This window comes from Theropithecus gelada, chromosome 4, assembly GCF_003255815.1.
Source record: "Theropithecus gelada isolate Dixy chromosome 4, Tgel_1.0, whole genome shotgun sequence".
NCBI lineage: Eukaryota > Metazoa > Chordata > Mammalia > Primates > Cercopithecidae > Theropithecus > Theropithecus gelada.
Window position 1 is genome coordinate 133,876,398 of NC_037671.1, and position 25,424 is coordinate 133,901,821.

General features: G+C 42.2%; 1 protein-coding gene across 1 annotated transcript in view; it reads left to right on the forward strand.

Annotated features, from left to right (window-relative positions):
- Window positions 1–25,424, forward strand: part of LOC112622375 — a 183,704-nt gene that overhangs the window by 69,034 nt on the left and 89,246 nt on the right. Inside the window, exons 15-21 of the mRNA XM_025381939.1 lie at window positions 4,120–4,312; window positions 6,954–7,081; window positions 13,087–13,287; window positions 14,010–14,131; window positions 16,179–16,407; window positions 20,806–21,008; window positions 24,767–24,922. Coding sequence (XP_025237724.1) covers window positions 4,120–4,312; window positions 6,954–7,081; window positions 13,087–13,287; window positions 14,010–14,131; window positions 16,179–16,407; window positions 20,806–21,008; window positions 24,767–24,922 — 1,232 coding nt within the window. The remainder of the gene's footprint in view (window positions 1–4,119; window positions 4,313–6,953; window positions 7,082–13,086; window positions 13,288–14,009; window positions 14,132–16,178; window positions 16,408–20,805; window positions 21,009–24,766; window positions 24,923–25,424) is intronic.

The following is a 25,424-nucleotide window of genomic DNA, read 5'->3' on the forward strand; positions in this document are numbered from 1 at the left end:
GCTTTATATATAAAAATAATAGGATTTTTTTTGTCCTCCAAGAGCCACTTTCCACCTGAGCATTATCCCCCCATATAGAATGTATGTATTAGGCTGTGGTGACATGAGATCAGAATCTATGAAGGCAAAACACAGGATTTTTGACGGGCATATGTTAAAAGCACAAGTAGAGATTACAAATCATAGAGTCAAAGAAACCTATATGCACAAATATAAAAGCCATTCGTACATTCTTTTATTTAACAGATAGGCACCTACTATGTATTAGGCCCTGTGATAGGTGGTGAACAAAAATAGACACGTTCCTTACCCTTACAGTACTTTGCAATCCAGTGGGTGAGACAAATATTGGTCAAAAATCACACAAATAATGTAAAACAGGGACATCAATTTCCTCAAAAGAGAGACTGAGAGCTCCTTGGTACTATAGGGAGGCTGGGCAGGAGGGTTTCTAAGGAAGTGATGATTGAGCTGAGGTTGGAAAATGAAAAGTCTTTAATTAGGTAAAAAGGAGAGGGAGACCTTTCCACAGAGTGGGGACAGCCTGTGCAAAGGACCTGTGGCCAGAAGGAACATGGCACCCATAAGAAACCAAAAGACAGGAGTAGTTGGGGCACAGACACGAGGTGGAAGGTGATGCACAATGGAACTTAGCTCTGAGTTTCTCAGTCTTGGCACTATTGATATTTGGGGCCTGATAATTCTTTGTTGTGAGAGGCTCTCCTGTCCATTATAGGATATTTAGCAGCATCCCTGGCCTCTACCCAGATGCCAGCAGTACCTCCCACTAAGTCATGACAACCAGAAGTATCTCCAGACATGGCCAAATGTCCTCTGGGGGGCAAAATCACTCTCAGCTGAAAAACACTGGACTAGAGAGATACGCATGGGCCAGATTGTATGGCCCTGTTAAGGAGTTTTGCTCTATTCTGTGGCCCATGGGAAGCCTCTTAGGGATATAAAAGGGGGAAGGGGGAATGACACAATCAGAATTGCATTTGTAAAAGTTCCCCAGCCAGCAGTGAGTAAAATGGAGAGGAGGGAAAGCCCAGGCCAGAGGAGTCATGCATAGACCATGTAAGAGGCTAGGCCAGTTTAGAAGCTCCTAGACTAGTCCTCATGACATATAATAGCTTGGACTAGAGTAGTGGGTAGTGGAGATGGGAAGAAGTGAAACGGGAAAGTTCCCTGATTTCCCCTCTTAGAATGTGCAACAGGGATGTGGCTCACCTGTTCAATGGCCCTGCAGCTTAAACGCCAAGGAGTAGCATGCAGACGGGCAGGTGCAGAGGCCAGGGCAAGTGCTTTGTGCTCTCAGCCCCACTTAGTGTCTAGCAGTGGGTGCCTGCAACCCCAGTGTTACAAAGCCCTTTCAGCTTTGCTGTCTGCAGATGGCTTGAGTGCTAATCAGCTCAATGAACCCTCTGCCTTTTCACAAGGGCAGAGGGCCAGTGTGACAGCCCTCTGTATCCCGAGCTCTTGCCCAGTGTCCCAGAAGAATCGGATCACACGCGGCCTCCAAGGATGGGTGCAAGGTTTTACTGAGTAGTGGAGGTGGCTCTCAGTGACATGGATGGGGAGCCAGAAGGTGGAGGGGTGGAGGAGATAATCTTCCCCTGTAGTTCAGCTGTTTTCAGCAGAACTCCTCTGGACATTCAGAGGCCTCTTCCCTCCTTCTCCGTCATGCTGCCCGGCTGCTCTCTGCTGCTTTGCATTGCTCTCTGCCTCTCTCTACTGCTCTGTTCTCTGCTTCTCTCAACATTCAGCTTCTTGTGTGTGTTTGCCCGCTAAGGTCTCAGGTTTATATGGGCAAAGGATGGCGGGCCAGAGTGGTCTTGGAAAATGCAACATTCAGGCACAAAAACAGGAGTACCTGTTCTCACTTAGGTCTGAGGGCATAGGCCCAAGGGTGGAGCCCTCACCCTTCTCTACTCAGCACTTCCCTGCCCCACCTCCTATATCAGAAGTGGATGAATTTGAGAGACAGGAAGTAAAACTAACAGAACTTGGTGATAGATTGGACAAGTAGGGTGAAGCAGAAAGAGACGTCATGAATGATTCATGCTAGAGGAAGTGGATGGGTGGTAGTGCTATTTAGTAAAATCAGCTGCAGATAGCCTGGGTTTGTGGGGGAAGATTTAATGATTTGATCATTGTTAAAATTAAGTGGGCTTTGAGATGCTCAGGAGCAGTTGCCAAATAGGTAATTGGATGTGCAGGTCTGGAGCTCTAGGGGGTCGGGATTGGAGGCATAAACTGGGGAAGCAAATGGTCTAAAGGTGGTAATCTCAGCTATGAAAGTGTCTGCCACCTCGTAGGGAAGGAACAGAGGAGGAAAAGAGGAAGTCCCAGGAGGTGGCTTGAGAGTGGCCGTCATTTAATGACTTGGTAGAGAAAAATAAATACACTTCACAGTGTCAGACAGAATGACCGGAAACTAGACAAAATCAGGGAAAACGTGGAGTCCCAGATGCCCAGAGAAGAGAGTGAGTCAAGAGTCAGGAAGCACTAAATTGTATCAGATGCTCCTGAGAGATTACATAAGATGATGAAAGAAAGTTTGTTGCATGTAGAGCAATGGTCATTGTTGGTCTTAGCGAGGGTGGTTTGGGTGGCTTAGTGGAGCCAAGGGCCAGATGGCAATGGGTTGAAGAGTGGGAGGTGAAGAAATGGAAATGGAGAGTGTAGATAACATCTTGGGAGACTGGACAGTGAGGGGGAGGAGAGCCACACAGTGGAACCTGGGAAGGGTGTGAGGAAGTTTCACAATGAGAGGGACGTGTGCACATTTCAGTGTCGAGAGTCCAGAGGAGAGGAGTGGGATATCCACGAAGGAGCAGGGATGCTGCTGAGGTGGGAGGCAGTGGTCCTGGAGAAGGGGGCACCACTGTCCTCCACTGTGCAGAGGAAGCAGGAGGGGAGAGGTGTGAGCCCTGGTGGGGGCGGCGGGGAGTGGTGCCCGGAGAAGCTCTTGTTGGTAGTAAGAGGAGACTACGCCTGTGAGGGAGGGAGTTCCAAGGCTTGAGGAGAGTGGAAAAGTTTGAAATTGTGAAAATTATTATGAAAAGAATGATTCTCAGGGAGCAGCAGATACTCAGTTTTCTAAGATAAATAACATTATGATGGAAACACTTCTTACTTGTGTTAGATTCCTAGGATTGTCAAAACAAAGTACCACAAACTGCATGGCTCACAATGACAGAAATTTATTCTCTCACAGTCTGGAGCCACAGATCTAAAATCCAGGTGTCAGCAGGACCGTGCTTTCTCTGAAGGTTCTAGAGGCAATACTTCCTTGCCTCTTTCAGCTCCTGGTAGTTGCTGGCAACCCTTGGCAATCCTCAGCATTCCTTGACTCACCCTAGTCTCTACCTCCATCTTCACATGACCTTCTCCCCCACGTGTCTGTCTCCAAATTTCATAAGGATCCCAGTCATTGAATTAGGGCCCACCCTAATCCAGTATGACCTCATCTTAACTTGATTACATCTGCAAAGACCCTGTTTTCGAGTAAGTTCTCATTCACAGGTTTCAGGTAGACATGAATTTTGGGGGACACTATTCGACTTAGTTCATTACTAAGCCACGAAACTGTGCTAATACATTTTAGAAGTACTTATAGAATTAAAACAAAAATATTTTTAACCTAACGTTTAAGGATTCCAAGTGCCTTACGCTCATAGAGTCACATACTCCTGACAGCTAACATAGTCTGTAGTGTCTCCACAGTCTCCATGTTACGGATGAGGAAACGGAGGCTGGGAATAGCTGAATGACCTGCCCAGGATGAGATCCTGGCAGAGCCGGAACCTGAACCCGGGCATTCTGACTCCAGAGACCACTCTGGGCTCTATTCCCTACCTTTCTCCAGTTGCTACTGAATTTATCAGAAAAACAAACTAATCAGCTAGTTATCCACCTCAGGAACTACCTCTTCTTGCCAACATTCTTTGTTAATATATGTTTTCTACATACAGCTTTTTATACATTCAGAATATTTACAGCTTCATACTGGCAGCCCACTGTGTGGGAGCAGAAACCTGCTGCTTGTCCATGTGGGATGGCAAAATATAGCTCTCCCTTTTCCAGTAACATCTGGGCTTGGCTTTCTTTCTCCAGGTCCACGGCATCCAATTCATGGAGTTCTCGGAAGTGGAGAACCAGGATGACTACTACAGCACGGAAGCTGGCTGTATCCACACCCAGGACCAGCAAGGGGTGCATGTCATGTATGAGGAAGCCTTGAGTGATCTCAAGGAACTAGAGGCAGAGTTGCTGCTTGTGGCTAGCCATTACATTGAGAAAGAAAGGGGTGAGAAGTCAGATTAAAAAAAAAAAATCAACTGCCCAAATAAACAAAAGACACTAAGGGCTTCTTTTTATGCTCTCCACCCCAAAATATAAATACATATCCAATAGTATCTGAACCTGCAAGAAGCACACACTACCCCCACCCCTAAAATGCATTCACTTTAGAAGAGAAACAGTTGTTTCCAGCTCAAGCCCCGCTTCTGATAGAGATGGTGACTACTGTTTCAGGGCTGGGTTGTAATTCTTGCTGTGGTTCAGACTCTGCTTGTTGAGCAGGGGCATTTCTTTCCTTTTCTTTCTTTCTTTTTTTTTTTTTTTGTTGTTGTTGCAGCAGGAAGTTTCCTTTATAATGGCGAATTTGGTGATACACAGTTCTAGCATAGAGCCTCAGTCACTGGGCCCCAGGAGGCAGTAAGCAGCAGGGCTGAGAGGGACGACCCACTCCAGGGCTCATGTCACACTGACACACGCGCCAGGAATGGCCACCCATGTACTCCTAAAGTTCAACCCACCCACCAGTTCAGTCAAGAATTATGCTTTTAATTCTTCATGTTTGGCCACTGAAGATCAAATCTACCATGGTGACAGGATTTCAGTACAACAGGCTCTTTCCAGTCACAACAGACAGAGATGTCCAGGCTCTTGATACGAAACAAAAGTTCCTTTGACTTCTCTTGCAAGGACCGAAGAGATAAATGTTTTCTTTATGATCTTAAAAAAACAACTAACAATTATTCTGTGCTCTGGTTCCCCGGAAGTTTTCTCATGATCTCCCCTTTGATAGCTAGAGGGCTTGTGTGTCAGGGGACAAAGAATTAAGACACTTTAAGCAATAAAAATCCTAGTGTAACACTCAGAGTCAGATCGTGAGCTTGAGGGGGCAGAAGGGGTGGGAGGCAGGTGCTCCGATTGAGTAGCAGGGTGCAGCCTTCTGGGAAAGCCCAGGGGAGACAGAAGCATCAAGGAGCAGGAAGCCCTGCAAGGGAAGACCCAGTTTCTTCCTTGCTCTCCTGAGGTACAAGGGACAGCACGGCCCCTGCATTTTCACTTCTCAGGGCCGAAGACCTGACCTCTGACCCTCTACCCACTCTGATGACCTGCACGCTACATTGGGTGGTCTCTGACTAAAACAGGCTTAAGCCAAGATTTGGGATTTTACTCCCAGGAGCATTTCTGGGTCACCCACTGGGTGGAGGGGATGTGGTGCAGGACCCTGAAGAAAGGAAAATAAGCAAGTGAAACAAATGACTTTTCTAAGTGGTAGACCTTGAGGAAACTGCATTTAGCAGCAGAGACAGCCCTGGGTTCCTAACAGGAAACCATCAGGATGCAGGAACATCTGGCTAGGAAAATGCCAGACAAGCCCCAGAGGAAGAAATCATTACTCAGGGTAATCAAGTAACCCATAACCTGTATTTTCTCTTCCTTTTGGCATCACTCAAATTGATTCAATTTTAGAAATAGATGATGTAAGAATATTCTTTTGGGATACTATGACAGCATTGGAATTACATCTGCAAAGAGCTTAGAATTTCTAGACACATTGCAATACCTAAAGGGAAACTTAATCAGGGTTTGTGCTATTTTGTAATATGTGTAGACTGTAATTAAAGAGAATTCACATTCATATTGTTACAAAATGCTGCCCAAAGAAAGTTTGACAACTAACTTTTCAGATCCCAGACAGAATTAATTTGAAGTAGGATTGAATTAATTGTCCTGTCTTTGCCATTGGTATCTGAATCATAGGATGCAGTGATGGCATCCAACATTCCAGGGTATTTAATTTCAGCTCTTAGCTTTTATCTTTACTGGTTATCCTACATACTAATGCACCATTTGGTCCATATTAATTTATAATAGCATGAACTATTTCTAGCTGCTAAGAATTTAATTGGACTGAGACACTTAGTCAGTAGTGTCTACACTGACACTTTAACCACATGGGCATCTTTCTTTCAATTGAGCTGGTAAATGTATAGTCATCTATTGTGAAATGATTTCCCAACTGTTGCTATGGAAGTTCTTGATCATCTTTCTCTTGTTTAGTACCCATCAGATATGTGATAATTATTGAACTCAAATTTCAGCACATGAAAGTATCTTATCTTTGAATATTTAATTCTGAAATACAATAGTTAAAAATTTAAAGCAACAGTAATGCCAGTAGTGAAAAGTAGCATTAACAAAGTTAAAAAAATCAGCTGAATAATGAAAATTACCTTCATTGATTTAAGTTAGTAATTAACATAATTAAAGAATATCTTGGAAACATTTCACAATGATGGAAATAGCAAGTCAAACTGAGTTTGTTGTTAAACCCCAGGGATTTGTTTTTAGAGAAGGAGAAATATATACCTTGCCTTTAAATTGTGGGTTTGAAGACATTTTAGCATAGATTTCTTGTTAACTAAACTTTTTATTTTATTTCTAAGATTAGTCTTTAAAACTGAATTTAAAAAATAAAAACAAAAGCTCCTGTTGACTTAGAAGTAACAAGTATGAACTCAGGCTTCGTCCCAGGGACTGGTTCAGCATTTCTGTTTCTGAGATGGAGCTGATAATCCAAGGGGCACATTTCTAATTGGAACAGGTTCCTTGGAAGACCTGTCTCTAAACATTCTCACCCTCTTTTCTCCCAGGTCACAAAGTGGGCAGCCAGCCAAAGAGTGGCCAGGACTGGGGATGGGCCCATGCAGGTGTGGACAGATTTGCTGTGCTCTCTGACATATGGACTTGGGAAGCAGCTCTTCTGGAAAACAAGCGCCAGGTATTCTTGCCTAGGAGACAAAATGTCTGCTAAAAAACCATTCTTACAAAATCCAGTCTTTTTTCTGTTTTTGTTTTTGTAAATAAAACCCAGTTAGACTTTTAGAAAAGTTCTCAATCAGGAGAATAATTATTTTATTTAAATAATCTTGGCTAGTTATAAGGATGTAATAAATTTTATTTTCTTTACTGAGGTTCATCACAAACAACAAAATGTGAAAGATACTTCTTTATCTTACAGGTATTATTTGTTAGAGGACTGTATAATTCCTTCTTATATGTATGCTTTTAGTGAGAATGAATGATGATTTCATTCATGCTCATTGTGCAGTCATAGGGACAATGCTCACTTTGCTAATTACAGACAAGTTGACCTGATCATGGCCTGTAGAAGCATATGCCACATGTGGGTAGGTGAAAGCACTGGACAGGGTGCTGAGTGCAATGTTATGGGGGTGAGTTTAAAGCAATGAAACAGCAGGTTACTAAATCATCACTGTGTCACAAATGGTTCATATCCCAATAATGAATGAAACACTGCAAGTTTACTGTTCTTCATTTGTGCCCTTAGCATGGATTATCAGCCCTTCTAATAATCACCAATTGTTAGGCATTTACTTATCAAATATGAAGTATTTACTCCGCCAGGGACTGTTCCAGGCATTCAGGGACATATAGATAACTAAGTGAAAATGATCTTTATCTTTAAGGAATTTATCATCTACAAAAGATTCAATCTCCAAGCAAAAATTATAACCTAGTTCCTAACAGTTTATAATTGAGTACATTCATGAGTCATGGGGACTCTGCAGAGAGATTTGTCCTGGGGGAGGGGAGCACTGTCCAGTGTAAGAAATGCTAGAAAGCCTTTCCAGAGGAATCGATATTTCATCTTGATACTAAAACGTGAGTAAGATGTTGTCTGGCAGGGAAGAAAAGATTCTTAAGCAGACGAAACAGCATTAGAATGTCTGGGGAATGTAAATGGGAAGGACCAGCTTGGGGGATTTTATTTTGAGAAATAAAATCCTACCTTCTTGGAGGATGGTAGGAAGACTGTTATGGCTGGGATGTAAAGGCATGATGGGTGGCAACAAGCCACACGTGTGTTTTGGGTGCAGCCTATAAAGCACCTGCTAATTATATTATTTTAGAGTCCATCTTATAAACAAAGAAGAGCCATTAGTGAGTTTCCATAGAGAGAAATATGATCATAGCTGTGTTTTTAACAGCTACCTTGGGCGTATGTGAGAGAATGGATTGGAATAGAGCGCCCCTGAGAGAAGAAGTGCAGTTATTGCAACAGTGACCTGAAAAATTAGGAGGAAGCATACAATGACAATAGAAGAATAGAAAGGCAGAGAGGCGGTGAGACTTGGAAGGAGGAACAGACCTGAGAATACTTTGTAGAAGTGGAAATGGCAGGATTGGAAGACGGGATCTGGAAGTTGGGGCAAGAAAGTAAAGAAGGAATTAAAACAACTTCCTGAGGGTTAGGGAGGAGGCTATTAACTGAAACTGAACCCAGGAGGAGGAAGAGTGTCTTTAGAGGGGAAAATGACATAGGCCCTAGGACAACAAGGCATTTGAGGGGGTTTGCTGAAACTCAGGTGTGAATGTTTTGTGGGCAGCAATAGGTCTGAAGCTCAGGAACAGGTATGAGCTGAGGTATGAATATGGAGGTTGAACCACAGTGATGAATCAAAACAACTGGGAGAAACTAGAGGCATCTGAAATGTAGCCCTAAGTAATACACCTACATTTTTTTTTTTCTTTTTGAGATAGAATCTCGCTCTGTCACCCAGGCTGGAGTGCAGTGGCACGATCTCAGCTCACTGAACCTCTGCCTCCCAGGTTCGGGCGATTCTCATGCCTCAGCCTCCTGAGTAACTGGGATTACAGGTGCACACCACCATGCCCAGCTAATGTTTTGTATTTTTAGTAGAGACAGGGTTTCGCCATTTTGGCCAGGCTGGTCTCAAACTCCTGACTTCAAGTGATCCATCTGCCTTGGCCTCCCAAAGTGCTGGGATTACGGGCATGAGCCACCGCGCCCAGCCCCTGAGTAATATACCTACATTTAAGGGGCAGGTCATGAAACAAGAAGCAGTAAAACTAAATAGACCAGAGAAACAAGAAGAAATGAGTTTTAATTAGGAGGGGATGGTTACTTGTGGAGTTCCATGAAACGTCAAGAAAGGAACTCCTAAAAACCAAGCAGCTTGGTCAGATGGTCACTGGCAGCATTGCAGGACTCTCAGAAGCATGGTGGGGGTGGAAACCAGGTTATAGTGCACTATGATATGGTCAGAAGATGGGGAAATGGCAATGTTTTCTTTGAATTGTTTTGCTAGTAGAATAGATGGTTCACCATTTCATCTGCTCTCTGGTTGGTCTGTTACTCCTAGAGATATAGGTCACCCAGCCTTTGGCAAACAATTGGCCAGGCTTCAATAGTGCAAGCCTTGGACTTTGAAAAAAAGGTTCCTCTTTTCAATGATAACTGGCCCCTACAGCATTAGTCTGGAGTCTTAATCTGCCCATTGGAACCTTAATCAACGGAGTGAGAGATTTAGATGCACAGTGTAGTAACTGGAATGGCTGTATGAAATATAAATAAGACAGGATCCTTAAACTCAACAAGTTTATGGGTCCAGGCATGAATTTTTTTTTTTTTTTTTTTTTTTGAGATGGAGTCTTACTCTGTCACCCAAGCTGGAGTTCAGTGGTGCAATCTCAACTCACTGCAAGCTGTGCTTCCTGGGTTTGCCCCTTTCTCCTGCCTCAGCCTCCTGAGTAGCTGGGACTACAGGAGCCCACCACCACACCTGGCTAAATTTTTTTTTTTTTTTACTTTTTAGTAGAGATGGGATTTCACCGTGTTAGCCAGGATGGTCTCGATCTCCTGACCTCATGATCCACCCGCCTCGGCCTCCCAAAGTGCTGGGATTACAGGGCGTGAGCGACCCCACCCAGCCCAGGCATGAATTTTAAACAGCACCCCCCACCCCTTTCTGTACTCTCTCTCCCTAGCTTCCCTTTCAATGCCTCTGGGCCTCCTTTGGAGGCCCCCGGCAAGACTCAATGGCAATAGAAGAGGAGGAAGGCAGAAAATACTGAAAAACGAACCAATTTCTCCACACTTCAGCCTAGGATTCATTGTGTGGTAAGGTGTCAGGACAGTCTACTAGTTCCTTCTGTGGTAAATGAAACTATTTTGACTTAAAAACATTTGGTGAAAATATCTCCCTCTTTTCTATCCTGAGAATAAATTCCCTTTAGAAACTGAGCTATCGGTGCGAAAAGTGTAAAATGGCCAAGTCAGAAATTTTGTCAAAAGAGCCTATTTTTAATGGATAAGCCAGATTTCTATCTAAAGTAGTTTATTTCCCCCAGTACTATTTCCTACAGCCAAGTTTCCTCAGCTGTTTTTGATTGTTAAATCTATTGGTATCACTAGGGTTAAGAATTGCTTGAACATATTGGGTTCTTTTAAATCCTTATGAAGCTCATAAAATTAGAGCTGGTAGAAACTTAGGTAGATCAAGGGATTCTTAGAAAAGTCAGGTATCAGCTGTAGCAGCTCCTAAGTGACACTGTACCATCTGCTAAGTCTTTCTACAGCTACCGAAGGACAAATGTACTGGATAAAAAGATCATTCCTTAGAAAAGCCAGAAAGAAAATGTCCTGTGCTAAGTTGGGTCTAGCAAAGATTTTCTGTTTTGCACTTTCATTTGACCTAAAATACTATTTTAGAGGTTTTTTTAAATCCCAGGAAAAAAAAAATGAAGTAAAAAGAATATAAACACAGTAAGGTTTGAGATTATTTATTTTGTCTATTTTCCCATTTTCTCCAATATTTTGTGCTTACCATCAGCACGCACCACATATTATCTTGCCTGAGAGTTGGCTCTTGACACACACAGGTGACATTTGACAGACTGGGAAGACTTCTTAGACAAATACCAGCCCAGAGTTGAAATGGAAATGGGCCACTTAGCAAACAGATAATAAATAGAACCCATGAGGCAGAAAGATCTTGGCCCCATCCCTGTTGGGAAAGAATTCATAATAAAATTATGCAATGATCTGAGAGCCTCTCAAGGTTGAGCACAAAGCTGAAAGAAGCTTCATCAATTTAAAAAGAGAGCCACAGTTTCCTTCCCCACAGCTAAGTTTACCAGATAATATAGTGCAATACTTGGGACATACTTATACTAAAAAAGTATTTATTTATTTAAAATTCAAGTTTGACTAAATGTTCTATATTTTTACTTGCTAAATCTGACAGCCCTATCGACAGTGATAAAATGGCAATTTAGCATGAGCCTCTGCAGTCTGGTATCAGGTTGGAATCACCATCTAGAACCCTTCCCCCACCCCCAGCTCCCCACAAACTCCCCCTGCTAAATAACCAAACAATTGGACTCTGTGCAAAAACAGGTCAAGGAAGTATAAATACGATAAACCAGCTTCTGGGATTGCCCTGGCCCAGCTAAAAAGGTTCAAGTGAGTCCAGAATGAGTTAGGGAAGTAATTGTTTCTTTCCTACCTTCACCTGGGTCTACTGAGGGACACCTTTCTTACCCCGATCCAGCCATTCTTCCTTCATTTCTGTGTTGTCTTCTGCTGTGTAATAATTGAGTGTTATTATAGAGCAGAGGTTGGCGGATGGAACAAGGTAACCGAGATCACCCAGCTGGCATCATTTTCCCTGGGGCTCATTTAAAGGCAAGGGTGGTCTCCACCTTCCCTCACTTTGCACTCTTGATGTGTGAGTTTATGACTTGTGGAGCATCTCTGTGACCTGAGCTTTTAGTTTCCTTTGGTGTCTTCCTTTTCATACTAAGGTTGATCCAAGGTCCCTTATACCCAAAGGACATCCTACAAAACCAGGTGCTAAATAAAGTGCTTCAGGCTCTTCCTCCTTGAGCCTTAGCACTGGGTCTCCAAAATAAAGTATCTCTTAGTAAAGCAGTATTTGATTCCTAGTGTGCTATTCATCCTCAAGGGTTCAATTCTTTTGTGTAGAGGAGGAAAAACTTTTTCCTCTGCTTTCTTAGATTAAGTGCCTGGGCTCTGAAAATGAAACTGACAAAAGACAGATTAACAGGAGAAGGGATTTATTATGCACTGTACACATCAGAGCTACTTATCTTGCCCTAGGGTCCCAGTTGGGAATTCCAACCCAGTGATCTCTGAAGAGCTTTTTCCGATTACCATCATGACTAATCACACACAAATAGAATTTACACACAACAGAAATTCCTTAAGCTCACAGACAAATGTAAAAGCAAAATCAAGAGATCTCTTTCTGAATTCCCACACTAAGAACCCTCTTCAGCAGTTAGTGTCTGGAAGCTTTTCTGGGTTTTTAGAAAAGACTTGCGAACTCCACTAAAACAGATCTCCACTGGGGTTTTGGACACTTGATGTGTTGGAGAATTCTGTTTGTAAGGCCCAATCTAGAGGACTTCAGTCTGGGATAAATCACTTTAAATATAGGAAGCACATTTACCCTCAGCCTTCCGTTCTACTCCTGTATCGTTTTTGCGTAGGTGAAATGTGAACAAACTATTAAAGAGGAGGAGTCAGAAGCGGGGCTGAGACTGTAGAAGTCAGGCGGGCACCTACTTAGCTTTGGTGATGGAATAAAATGGAAGAAGGAGAATGAGTCCTTGGAGAAAGGTGTTGGAGATAAATACATTAAGTGTCTTAATGTGTTGTCTGATTGGAGCTAATAATTATTATATAATTACCTCACCCCCTTTTTATTTGTGGATACCAGAGGAAGAGGGGATGGAAGCAGGAACTCAAACTCAAGCCTAGTTCTTCTGGCTCCAAAGTCTGTTCTTTCCCTTTCCCTGTCTAACTCTGTCTGTAGGTTTACTAGCTGCACGGCACTGTATTGGTACTGCATCCCCACAGTATGGTGGGGCCTCCCATCTCTTTGCTGGGCCCCAAGGCTGCCTCTGCTGATCCCTGACTACCAACCTTATTTGCAGCTTCTTGACAGTTACTTTGAAGCCTACCAGCACACGTTGGACCCTGAGGAGAGGTTCGCCTTAGCACAAGTGATGACGGACATCGTGCACCGGCGCCCGAGGTTTGATCTCAGCCACCCCTATTTCGTTAAGGCCTACCGAGAGGAATGCACCTGCCTGAGGCTTCACCTGCAGTTAGTGAGGGGCATCCTCACCCAGCAGGTGAGTGTAGTTGGGTTTTAAAATACTACGTGTGAGAAGAGGATGGAAAACACAGGCCAGAAATGAAAATAGTGTTTTCCTTCCATTGCAGATCTGAAATCTGTGTTTTCTAGGCCAGCATGTACAGCTGACTTATTTGTAAGCTCATTTGCGTTGTTGAAATCCCAGTGTAACTATGGTCTTAAAGAGAGATTTCCACCCCTAATTAGAGTTAATAGTCCACAAGGAATTGATGACCTTAGTTTTCATTAGATTGCAAAGTTTATTTGTAGTGAAAGAAGAACTAATGATACATCTTTATGACATTAATGTATAAAATTTTGTTTATTTTTTTTAAAGTGTGATTATTTTTAGGACACTGAAAGAAACCATCATATTGTATGTCCTCTAGGGAAACGCTAATGACATGAAGCAAGCAAGAGACAAAGAATTGTTGCCACCTGGTTGAAATTTTTTCCATGTAGTCAATTATTTAACAGAAAGATTTCTCTTTTGCTTCTTAAACTTGTCTGAAGTCAGTTGCCTTTGCTTCCCTTGGCTATCTGGCTCAGACTGAGAAACCAGCCCATTGCAAAAGAGTCTTCAAAACAATGTCAGGGTGAAAATTAGTCAAATGATGAAGAGACACAAAGGGACGAAATCCTTCTCATGTCAAGGCTTATAACTCATGGCTGTGGGAAAGTTTAACTTTTCTGATTTTAATGTTTACGCTGCATTTTTAGATAGAACGTCAGCGGGAGTATGTCCAGAGGATTTGGCGAGAGGATCATCTGGACAATAGCAATACATTTGGACTTCCTCTTAATATAGTTTGCAAACAACTTATTTCCATCAACAATAGCTGGTAAGTTGATGTTGTCTTTATACATTTTATGTGTGATCTTCTAGATTAATTAAGGATAGAGTGTTAAATCTCAGTACTACTCTATAAAGCACTTCTCAAGTGCTTGGGGGAGATGAAAGAAATAGGTACAAAGGCCACAAAGGAGGGATTCCCTTGTATATTGAGTATCTTTTTGTTTTGTGAATAATAAAGAATAGGAGGCTAGAATTTAAACATATGCCGCTGGGTACAGAATCATCATTCTCTTGAAAAGGCCTGGGGGAAAAGCAGTTGCTCTTGAGATGCTGTCAGGATTTAACCAGATGCACCACACGAGCCTACATGTATAAAGCTTGAAGGTGCTTAAAAGCTTCTTAAAAAGGAATTTAAGTGTCACTAAAGAGGTTTCTGCAGATTTGCCTTGGAGGGTCACAACAGAGTTAAATTTAAGGAACAGAGTTAAATTTCCTGTGACCACTCAGAGAGGGTACACACTTTGTCACCCCCTAGATAGGCAGCATAACCATCTCCCTCATTCCCTTTTAACCTTTGAGGGTAGAGGAAACTGGGAAGCAGGTGACAAGCCGCAGGTTGATCTGCATGGCTCTAGATCACAATCTCTCAATTGCCTCCAAATGGGTGGAGAAAATTTCAACATCCAACAAATATTTGTTTGGCACACAGATGTGAACAACACAGGCATGGTTCTATGTTCCCGTGAGGTATACAGTCCAGCAGTAAAGGCAGACTTTATGTAAGAAATTGCCATAATGGGTTATGGTATTATCTTGGGGACAGGCAGGGCATCATGGGAGCAAATATCTGAGATTCTCATTTTTTGAGAAAGAGCCCCAGGCTCAAAACTCTGCATTTTCTCCATAGATCTTCCACAGGACTGATTTCTTCTCTGTAATAAACTTGAGACACCAGCTGTGTGTGTGCAGCTTGCTATGGCAAACATTTACTGTTCCGGAAATGGTTTCTGGCAGAGTAGGCTAGGGTTATATGGGTACTAAAACCTACCAGAATAGTCTCGAAAGCAAGTATTATTTGCTTGGTGAGATTCCTTTCCAGACTTTAGGCTGTTTTTATTTTGTAGATTCAGGACTAAGAAAGATACCATTTGCATCAATGTAAAGGGAGTTACAATGTTCTTCAGTTCTGTGTAGGTATAGAAGGACTCTCGACTTGTGCTGAACCCTTTATAGCTAAAGAAATAACCCACAGATGAACTTTTTTTTTTTTTTTTTTTTTGCTTCTGGCCTCATTCATTTATGAATGATTACAGTCAATTTGAATGATTCCAGCAGTTATGTACAGAATTTAAAAATTGTCTTTGTCTGTTAACATTTTGGGAAAGAAGGGATAAAGATTCAGATGAAATATAGAAACTAATAACCATGGAAATTATTTGTTTTTTATGTAGTCACTTTTGAACTATTTTGTTATATATTTGAGTAAATATTGATTACTGAAATTTGACAGTTTTGCTGTATAGTCCTTTTTTTTTTTTTTTTTTTTTGAGACGGAGTCTTGCTCTGTCGCACAGGCTGGAGTGCAGTGGCACGATCTCAGCTCACTGCAAGCTCCGCCTCCCGGGTTCACGCCATTCTCCTGCCTCAGCCTCCCGAGTAGCTGGGACTACAGTACAGGTGACTGCCATCATGCCTGGCTAATTTCTTTTGTAATTTTAGTAGAGACGGGGTTTCACTGTGTTAGCCATGATGGTCTTGATCTCCTGACCTCGTGATCCACCTGCCTGGGCTTCCTAAAGTGCTGGGATTACAGGCATGAGCCACTGTGCGCGGCCTGTATAGTCTTATTCTTATTGAGCTTCTAGAATACACATCTGTGTCTTTCCGTTTTTAAAGGTTCACATTAAAGCAAAGAACATGTCATGCAACCCAGCAGTTTCTCAGACTCTGAGGTCCCTCTGAGCTCTCAGTTTTTCATAATGCACTGGACATACAGGAGCTGTTTTATTAGTCCTTAAAAATATAAAATTGAAATATCTTTTGAATTTTAAGTTTGTTGTATAAAATTGTCATTTGTTGCTCTTTTCTTCAAGCCCGGCTTCAAAAAATGTTTATCTGCTGGAGTTCCACCCTTCCCTCAGCCTGGTAGCATTTATCCCCAAAGCCCTAGAGCATCTCTTCCAAGAGGCCTGCCGTGCCTACAGACCCACATCAGCCAGTGGCCTCGCCTCCCTGGAGCGACATGTCCTGCAGCTGGCCCTGGGCCTGTGGCTCACCCCAGCCACGCCTGAGGCCTGCTACAGTGCACAGCTCCAGAAAGATGTAAGTTCTTTTTGAAGGGGATAGTTGGGTCCTTGGCAGGGAGAATTTTTTTTTTCCAGATGTTACTGTTTAGCTTTGTTTTTCTGTTTGGCTCTATTCCCCCATTATTTGGCTAGAGACAGAGCTCAGTCATAAGCCTTGCCAATAGTTTTATGTGATTTTTTGGGGGATGGGGTCAAAGTTTCTCATTTGTAAAGATACTGCTACAATTAAAATTTAAAAGGTGATATATGTGGGTATGTGGGAAATGTTTTCTGGTTTATTATTTATATTTTAACAAATACATTTTAATTAAAAATGTTATATTTTCTTTCCACTAAGACACTTCCTAAATGTGTTCTTTTTGTCAAGATCCGGCAGAAGACAGAAAGCATTGATCAGAATTCAAGTTCAGTCCTGCCATTCACTTGCTGTGTGACTCTGAGCATGTCTCTTAGCCTCTCTGACCTCACTTTACTGTTTCTGTAAAATTATGTTTGTGTACTTGGTAGGGGAGGTAGGCAGAGGTGAGCTTGATGACCTCTGAAGCCCCTCTCAGCTCTACTGCTCCATGGTTCAAATTGTGGGTTAATGATTTACATGGTGTTTGTAGTTGGATTTTAATCCTTTTCTTTTTCTGTTAAGGCTGTCAAGGTTACCCCTGGGTTTCCAATTTGACCTCATTCTGTGTGCATACTTGCTATATGACAAAGAAACTTTCATAGGCCCCCCACTGCCCAAACTGTCTGCTCCATAGGTCTGCCTTGGCCTCCTATCCCCTCTTGACTAAAGTAAAAATTGATTTTATTTTACAGTGACCAAAATAACATAAAATCACAGAGAATTCTAGCAAAAGCAGAAAGAACAAAATTGAATTTAAACATTACCAATCTAATGCATTCATATCATTATTTTTCTGAATTTAAGTATTGTTAATATGTGTGTTGTACATAGCCATAATCATAGTTTTTGTCCATTGTTATTTCCTCCTCTTCTCAGTTAACATTATACTACATATTTTTCCATAATGCTAACTCGTCTTAGACTTACCTTTATGACCACATATAATTCCCATATCTGATGAATAAAAACTTCTCTAATCATTTCTCTATTGATGGACATTCAAGTGGTTTCCAATTTTTCATTATCATGAAAAATGCTATAAGATATATATTTTTACATAAAGATTTTTCCATATTTTGAATTGATTCCTTTTGATAGGTTCTTGGAAACAGAATTACTAAAATAAAATTTAAATATTTGGATACATATTAGCAGATTGCTTTCCAAAGAGTTGTGCCAATTTATAATGACACTCATGTATTTTAAGAGTACCAGTTCTGCTATACTGTGTAGTATTAGGCAAAAGCATATGATGTATGTGCGAATATACACATATACATGAAAAGTGGTATTATGCTGTTAATTTGCATTTTCTTGCTATTTATTGAGCTTAGTCTTTCAAATGTTTTGTTACTAATTATATTTTTTGTGAATTTTGTTCTTTCCCTTTATGTGTCTGTTGGAATCCTAACATTAGTCCTATCTACTTACATGAGCTTCTCTTAAATAAGAATTTTAATCTTCTTTTTGTCTATAATTTTATGCAAATATTTCCCCATTCATCCCCCCCTGCACCTTTTGTTTTGTTTTGTTTTGTTTTGAGGTAGGGACTTACTCTGTTGCCCAGGATGTAGTGCAGTGCCACAATCACAGCTCACTGCAACCTCAGTCTCCCCAGCTCAAGCCATCCTCCTACCTCAGCCGCCCGAGTAGCTGGGACTCTAGGTGCACACCATCATGCCCAGCTAAATTTTTGTATTTTTATTAGAGAGGAGGTTTCACCATGTTGTCCAGGCAGGTCTCCAACTCCTGGGCTCAAGCGATCCCCCGACTTTGGCCTCCCAAATTGCTAAGATTATAGGCACAAGCCACTGTGCCCAGCCTCTCCATTTGTCTTTCCATTTTTTTTTAACATAAACTTGTTTTCATGTAGTCAAATCTATTAATCATTTTCTTTATTATTTCTTCTGTCCTAAATTCAGAAAAAATCTTACTCCAGATCTTTCATATTTGTCTTATTCTAATTTTTAAGTGGTTGGTTTTATTTTTAAAATATTTAACTCTGGCTGGGTGCAGTGACTTGCGAGTATAATTCCAGCACTTTGGGAGGCCAAGGTGGGCAGGTCACTTGAGGCCAGGAGTTCAAGACCAGCCTGGCCAACATGGTGAAACCCCATCTCTACCAAAAATACAAAATTAGCTGGGCATGGTGGCAGGCACCTGTAATTCCAGCTACTTGGGTGGCTGAGGCAGGAGAATCACTTGAATCTGGGAGGCGGAAGTTGCAGTGAGCCGAGATTGTGCCACTGTGCTCCAGCCTGGGTGACAGAGCAAGACTCCATCTCAAAATAAATGAATAAATAAAAATAAACAAAATAATAAAAATATTTAACTCTTTTAATATTTCACCAGAGAGAGAGAAAAGAGAGAGTGTATGTGTGTGCATGCATCTGTGTGGTATGTGAGGTCAAACCGAATCATGTGGTATGAGTCAAAACCGAATTTTTCCTGAAATTACCAGCCATTTATTCTACTACCATTAATTGAAGATTCCTTTCACATTGCCTTATGATACCACATTTAAAAGATGTATTTGAGGCCGGGCATGGTGGCTCATGCCTGTAATCCCAGCACTTTGGGAGGCTGAGGCAGGCAGATCACGAGGTCAGGAGATTGAGACCATCCTGGCTAACACAGTGAAACCCCGTCTCTACTAAAAATACAAAAAGAGATTAGCCAGGCATGGTGGCGGGTGCCTGTAGTCCTAGCTAGTCAGGAGGCTGAGGCAGGAGAATGGCGTGAACCCAGGAGGCGGAGCTTGCAGTGAGCCGAGATCGTGCCACTGCACTCCAGCCTGGGTGACAGAGCGAGACTCCATCTCAAAAAAAAAAAAAAAGATGTATTTGAAATTATTTTATAAATTATAGTGAATATCTGGGATACCTGTCATCTCCCATTGCTGCCACACAGTTTTATTATTTTTGAAATCTGTCCAAATTTATACCTATAAGTATTCAGATTAATATTTTATATTAGGTCAGAAAATGCCCTCAGAAGGCATGCAGGAATTTATTTAACAGGTCTCTTTGTTACCACTTTGGAAAACTTTAAGAGCCTAGAAATTGCATCCTTGAGTAGCCCAGTCTTTTGGTAGATAAGTGGATAGACAAAGGAGCTTATGTATCCTGGGAAGCCAAACCAGAGAGGCAGGGGGTCTCCAGACTGGGTGGTTGCTGGGAGTGGTATATTCGAAGACAGCAAAGATGTTACAGCAGAGGTACCCACCAAGGCAGCAGGGTGTTAAAGGACAGTGTGGTTACTTCACAAATCACCCAGGGCCAGCTCTGAGTGAAGGAATGCTGGAAAGGCAGTTTGGTGTACTGTAAAACAGCTGAACTTGGAATTAGGAAGCCCAAGTTTACTCTTGGTACTGCTGTGTGACTTTGGAAAGTTTCATGTTGCTTCAGATCCCTCACTGACAAAGGGGAATAATGATACCTGTGACTCCTATTTCATGGGGATCTTGTGAAAATAAAAATGAGTTAATATATGTAAAAATACTTTGAAATTTTGAAACTGTAATTAGAGAGGTATACGCAAAAAAAAAAAAAAAAAAAAAAAAATTGTTGGTGGGGCATGCTGGCTCATGCCTGTAATCCCAGCACTTTGGGAGGCCAAGGCGGGTGGATCACAAGGTCATGAGATCAAGACCATCCTGGCTAACATGGTGAAACCCCATCTCTACTAAAAATACAAAAAATTAGCCGGACGTGGTGGCACACGCCTGTAGTCCCAGCTACTCAGGAGGCTGAGGCAGGAGAATTGCTTAAACTTGGGAGGCGGAGGTTGCAGTGAGCCAAGACCGCTCCATTGCACTCCAGCCTGGGTGACCGAGCAAGACTCTGTCTCAAAAAAAAAAAATTGTTATTGGCCACCAAAATACTTTCAAAAATCAGGGACTTCTATTTCTATTTAGTTTGTCTTTGGCATAGACAAGTATCCCCACAGTGAATATCTAGAGATTTGTTTATTTAGACTCATAACATTTATAATAATGATAACAGCAGATACTTTTCCATATGTTAATCCATTTAACCCTCTCAAGAGCCCTATTAGGAAGTTAGTATCTATTTGCATGCAGTAAGGACTGTTATTATCCTTATCACCACTTTATAGATGAGAAAATTGAGAGACAGCAAAATTGAGTACATTGCCAAAATCTCACAGCTTCTCAATGGCAAAGTTAGGACTTGAGCCTAGGAAATCTGGATCCAGAGTTTGTGCCACTGACAGACAGTGTATTTTTTTAATGTGAAAATTCTTCTATGTTTTAAAGGATATTTTGTTTTCTTTCAGCTGTTTTCAGCTAAAGTTATGGGAGATCCCTTTCTCGTGGGGGAGATAGGCCTGCTGGCATTCAAGTCTGCAGCAGACGAAGGACGGAAACAAGGCCAAGACTCTCATGTGCTACTCTTGGAGATGTTTTCCAAACTTCTGGAACTCTTGACCCTCCGCCACCGGCTGATAGAAATGAGCCTGGAGAGTGCACACTTAGCTCGGTCAGTGGAGGTCGGAGGCCCAGGTGGAATATACGGTTTGCAGCAAAACATGGGGGAAAACAGGCCATGAGACTCCCTGCTACAAGCCTACCCCCTCTCTGCTCCCAGAGCAGCCAGACAGTTTTCTAAATGGCTAACATGATCACCTTGCTCCCTATCGGGGGAAACCCACCCCCAATATTCAACGTGGGTCCTTTTCTATTTTCCTTAAGTGTTGGCTGGTCTGAGAAATAAAGGGAAAGAGTACAAAAAAGAGAAATTTTAAAGCTGGGTGTCCAGGGGAGACATCACATGTCGGCAGGTTCCGTGATGTCCCCGAAGCTGCAAAACCAGCAAGTTTTTATTAGTGATTTTCAAAAAGGGAGGGAGTGCACGAATAGGGTGTGGGTCACAGAGATCACATGCTTCACCAGGTAATAAAAGATCACAAGGCAAATGGAGGCAGGGTGAGATCACAGGACCAGGGCAAAATTAAAATTGCTAATGAAGTTTCGGGCACACTTTGTCATTGATAACATTTAATCAGGAGACAGGGTTTGAGAGCAGACAACCAACCTGACCAAAATTTATTAGGCGGGAATTTCCTCATCCTAATAAGCCTGGGAGCACTACAGGAGACCGGGGTTTATTTCATCCCTTATCTACAACTGTAAAAGACAGACGTTCCCAAAGCGGCCATTTCAGAGGCCTCCCCTTAGGAATGCATTCTCTTTCTCAGGGATGTTCCTTGCTAAGAAAAAGAATTCCACAATATTTCTCCTATTTGCTTTTGAAAGAACAGAAATATGGCTCTGTTCCGCCTGGCCCACAGGCAGCCAGACTTTAAGGTTATCTCCATTGCTGTTATCCTGTTCTTTTTTCAAGATGCCCAGATTTCATATTGTTTAAACAATTTGTGCAGTTAATGCAATTATCACAAGGTCCAGCTTATGAAGATGAAGGGATTAAGAGATTAAAGCAAAGATAGGCATAGGAAATCACAAGAGTATTGGTTGAGGAAGTGATAAGTGTCCACGAAATCTTCACAATTTGTGTTCAGAGATTGCAGTAAAGACAGGCGTAAGAAATTATAAAAGTATTAATTTGGGGAACTTCCATGAAATCTTCACAATTTATGTTCTTCTGCCATGTCTTCAGCCAGTCCCTCCGTTCAGGGTCCCTGACTTCCTGCAACAGCTCCCTTGTTCCTTCTCTCTTCCAAGCCTTCCCAAATGCCTCTCTGATCACTCAACTAGGCTAAGCCCTTCTACTGGCACCTGGGTTTCCCCTCCATTCAGCACATTTCCTTTTAATTCATTGCTTAATATTGGTTTATTGACTTTTCTGCTAGCGTAAGCTCCCTAAATGCAAAAGCCCTATCCACATTCTTTACCGTGACATCCCATCACCTGGTATGGGGCCTGAACCACACCAGGCACTCAGGGAATACTGGTTGAATTTGCTCCTGAATGTAATGAAGTTGAATAGAAAGAGCCTAGAGATGAGAGAGAGATGAGTCAGTGACAGCATCCAGGTCAGACAGAGGTATGGTGGGCTTAGAGGGCAGGAGAGAGAAATTAATGAGTTATGTTTTAGGTATGAGGGTGAGATGATGGTAAAACATCAAGTGGACATGTCCTACAAGCAGTAATAATATGGAGCTAAAGGGTTTGTTGTAAATATGTATGAGTGCTGTTATGTTCTGGTCCCCACAAAAGGCCCTGTAGATATAGAGAGTCCAGTCACCTACCACAAGCATTATCAAGGGCCTGCTGTGGCCAGGGTCTTTACTGGGGATTTTATGTATATTATTTCATTTAATTCTCAGAATATCCTTATGAGGAGGGTTACAAACATTTTATCAGCAAGGAAGTAGAGGCTCAGAAAAGTTAATTTGCCTAAGAGCATATAACTAGAAAGTAGTGAAGGCAGAATTTAAATTATCAGTCAAGATATTATTAACATTGCTTCATAATTTATGATCCTTGGTGGCAGGAAGCCCATAATGTAAAAATTACCCATGACACATGGTAACAATGATATTCTACTGATATATACAAAATACTAGGGGAGTACAGAAAAGAGAGTATTTCATTCTTCCTAAGTGGTCAGGGAAGCTTCATGGAAGAGGGGCTGCTACGGATTGAATTATGTCCCTCCAAAATTCATATGTTCAAGGCCTAATCCCCAGTACCTCCGAATGTGGCCTTATTTGGAGATAGGTCTTTACAGAGGTAATCAAGTTAAATGGAAGTTATTAGAGTGGGCCTTAATCCAATATGACCGGTGTCCTTATAAGAAGAGGAAGTTCAGACACAGACACAGAGGGAGATCATGTGAAGGCACAGGGAGAACATGGTCATCAACGAGCCCAGGAGAAAGACCAGGACCAGATCCTTCCCTTACGGCCCTCAGGAGGAACCAGTTGTTGATACCTTGATTTCAGACTTCTGTCCTCTAGAACTGTGAGACAATAAATTTCTGTTGTTTAGTATTTTGTCTGTTTCCGGGATACTTTGTTACAGCAGCCCTAGCAAACTAATACAGGTGCCAAGAACTCAGCCTTCAATGCCAACTTCTCAAGATGGAGAGATGCATTAGAAGTGGGATGTTGGGGAACATGCACTATGGCTCACGCCTGAAATCACAGTACTTTGGGAAGCCAGGATAGGAGAATCACCAGAGGCCAGGCGTTTGAGACCAGCATGGGCAACACAGCAAGACCTCATTTCTACAAAAATTTTTTAAACATTAGTTGAGCCTGGTGGTTCATGCCTGTTCCAGCTACTTGGGAAGCTGAGGTGGGAGTATTGCTTGAGCCCAGGAGTTTGAGACTGCAGTGAGCTATGACTGCACCACTGCACTCCAGCCTGGGCAATAAAGCAAGACCTCTATCTCTAAAAATAAAAGACAAAGAAGGAGGAGGAAAGGAGGAGGAGGAAGAGGAAGAGGAAGAAGAAGAAGAAAGAAGGAAGAAGAAAAGAAGTAGAAAAGAAGAAGGAAGAGAAGAAGAAGAAGGAGAAGGAGGAGGAGAGGAAGGGGGAGGAGGAGGAGAAAGGGGGAGGAGGAGGAGAAGTGGGGGGGAGGAGGAGGAGAGTGTTAAGGAAGGAGGAAAGAATTGTAAACATGTAAGGCTGAGATGCCAGAGGAACATCTAACTGGAGCCATGCTTCGACAGACTTGGGACTGGAGCTCAGAGTTAAGTCAGGACACAGACAAGGGTCACAGATTGTTACATGAAGCAGTAGTCTTAGGGTATGGAGCTGAACAGACTCCCCCACAAACCCCTAAGGAGGGAATGTGGTAGATGAGAAGAGAACCAGGTTCGGAACCTCAGGATACACCAACATTTGAAGATAAGCAAGAGGAGAACCAGTGAAGACTGAGAGAGAGCGGTCATGAGGCAGGAACATGGAGAAAGATGATCCTCGAGGAGGGGACAGAGAGGCCAACTGTGATGAACTCTGAGAGAAGATGGTGAATGTCGCATTTCAGCAACGGTGACCTCATGAGGGCTCTAGGGACAGAAGTCAGCTTGTGGAAAATGAGAGTCAAGTAAACACCCAAGCACATCTCCTACTTGAACTGCTTTCTACCATCTGTAACTGTCACAGCAAGTGCAGAGCAGAAGACCTCTGTGACTCCCTCACTTCACACAGACCTGGGCTTTTATTGGACTTTTACTTTGGTTTTTGTTCAGGTGTCTTCATTTTCTTATTACTTGCTTTGTTTTTAGGAGAAAACACTAACATACGTCCTTGGCTCTTTTTTTCCTTTAGGCTGTATAAAGAATTGGCATGGGAGATGGGTTTTGAAGAGTTCCATTTGTATCTGAGGCCTGTTCACTTTGAATTTGCATCACACAGGGACAGGGCAGACCAGCCACCTCCTGTCTTTATAACCTCTCTGCTGGAGGACAGTGGTCGGGTAGACAGGTGAGCCTTGAGAGTGTTGAGGTAAAAATAACATGATGGCTGAGTGAATAACCTGTGAAAAATAATTTTTGTCACCATTTGACATGCAAGAACAATCACATTTCTAAGTTCTCTCTTATATTCTATCTGCCATGATGCCAGTTTTTTTCTTCTTTCTTTTTTTAATAAGAGGGAGAAAGTAAGATCTCATTTAAGGGGGACAATTGCATTTAAAAACACCAAGTAACTGAGAAATGAAAGAACCAGAGAACTCAGGTGAGATGAAATCACAGGCTCAGCTGCTTCCCAAGTAGAATATGTGGCTTCCAGGTAGAAAAGGGAGTCAGCATGGGTCTAATGGGGTGAGAGCCATGGATCAGAAGTCCAGGTCTCATCTCTCACTTTCCTTCAGACCAGGAAGATGTCACTTAAGTTTTCAGAGCAGCTGTTTCCTTGAAAGGATAACACAAGGTACAAATATAACATGCAGGCAATATCTCAGGCAGCCTCCTTTGTTAGCTAG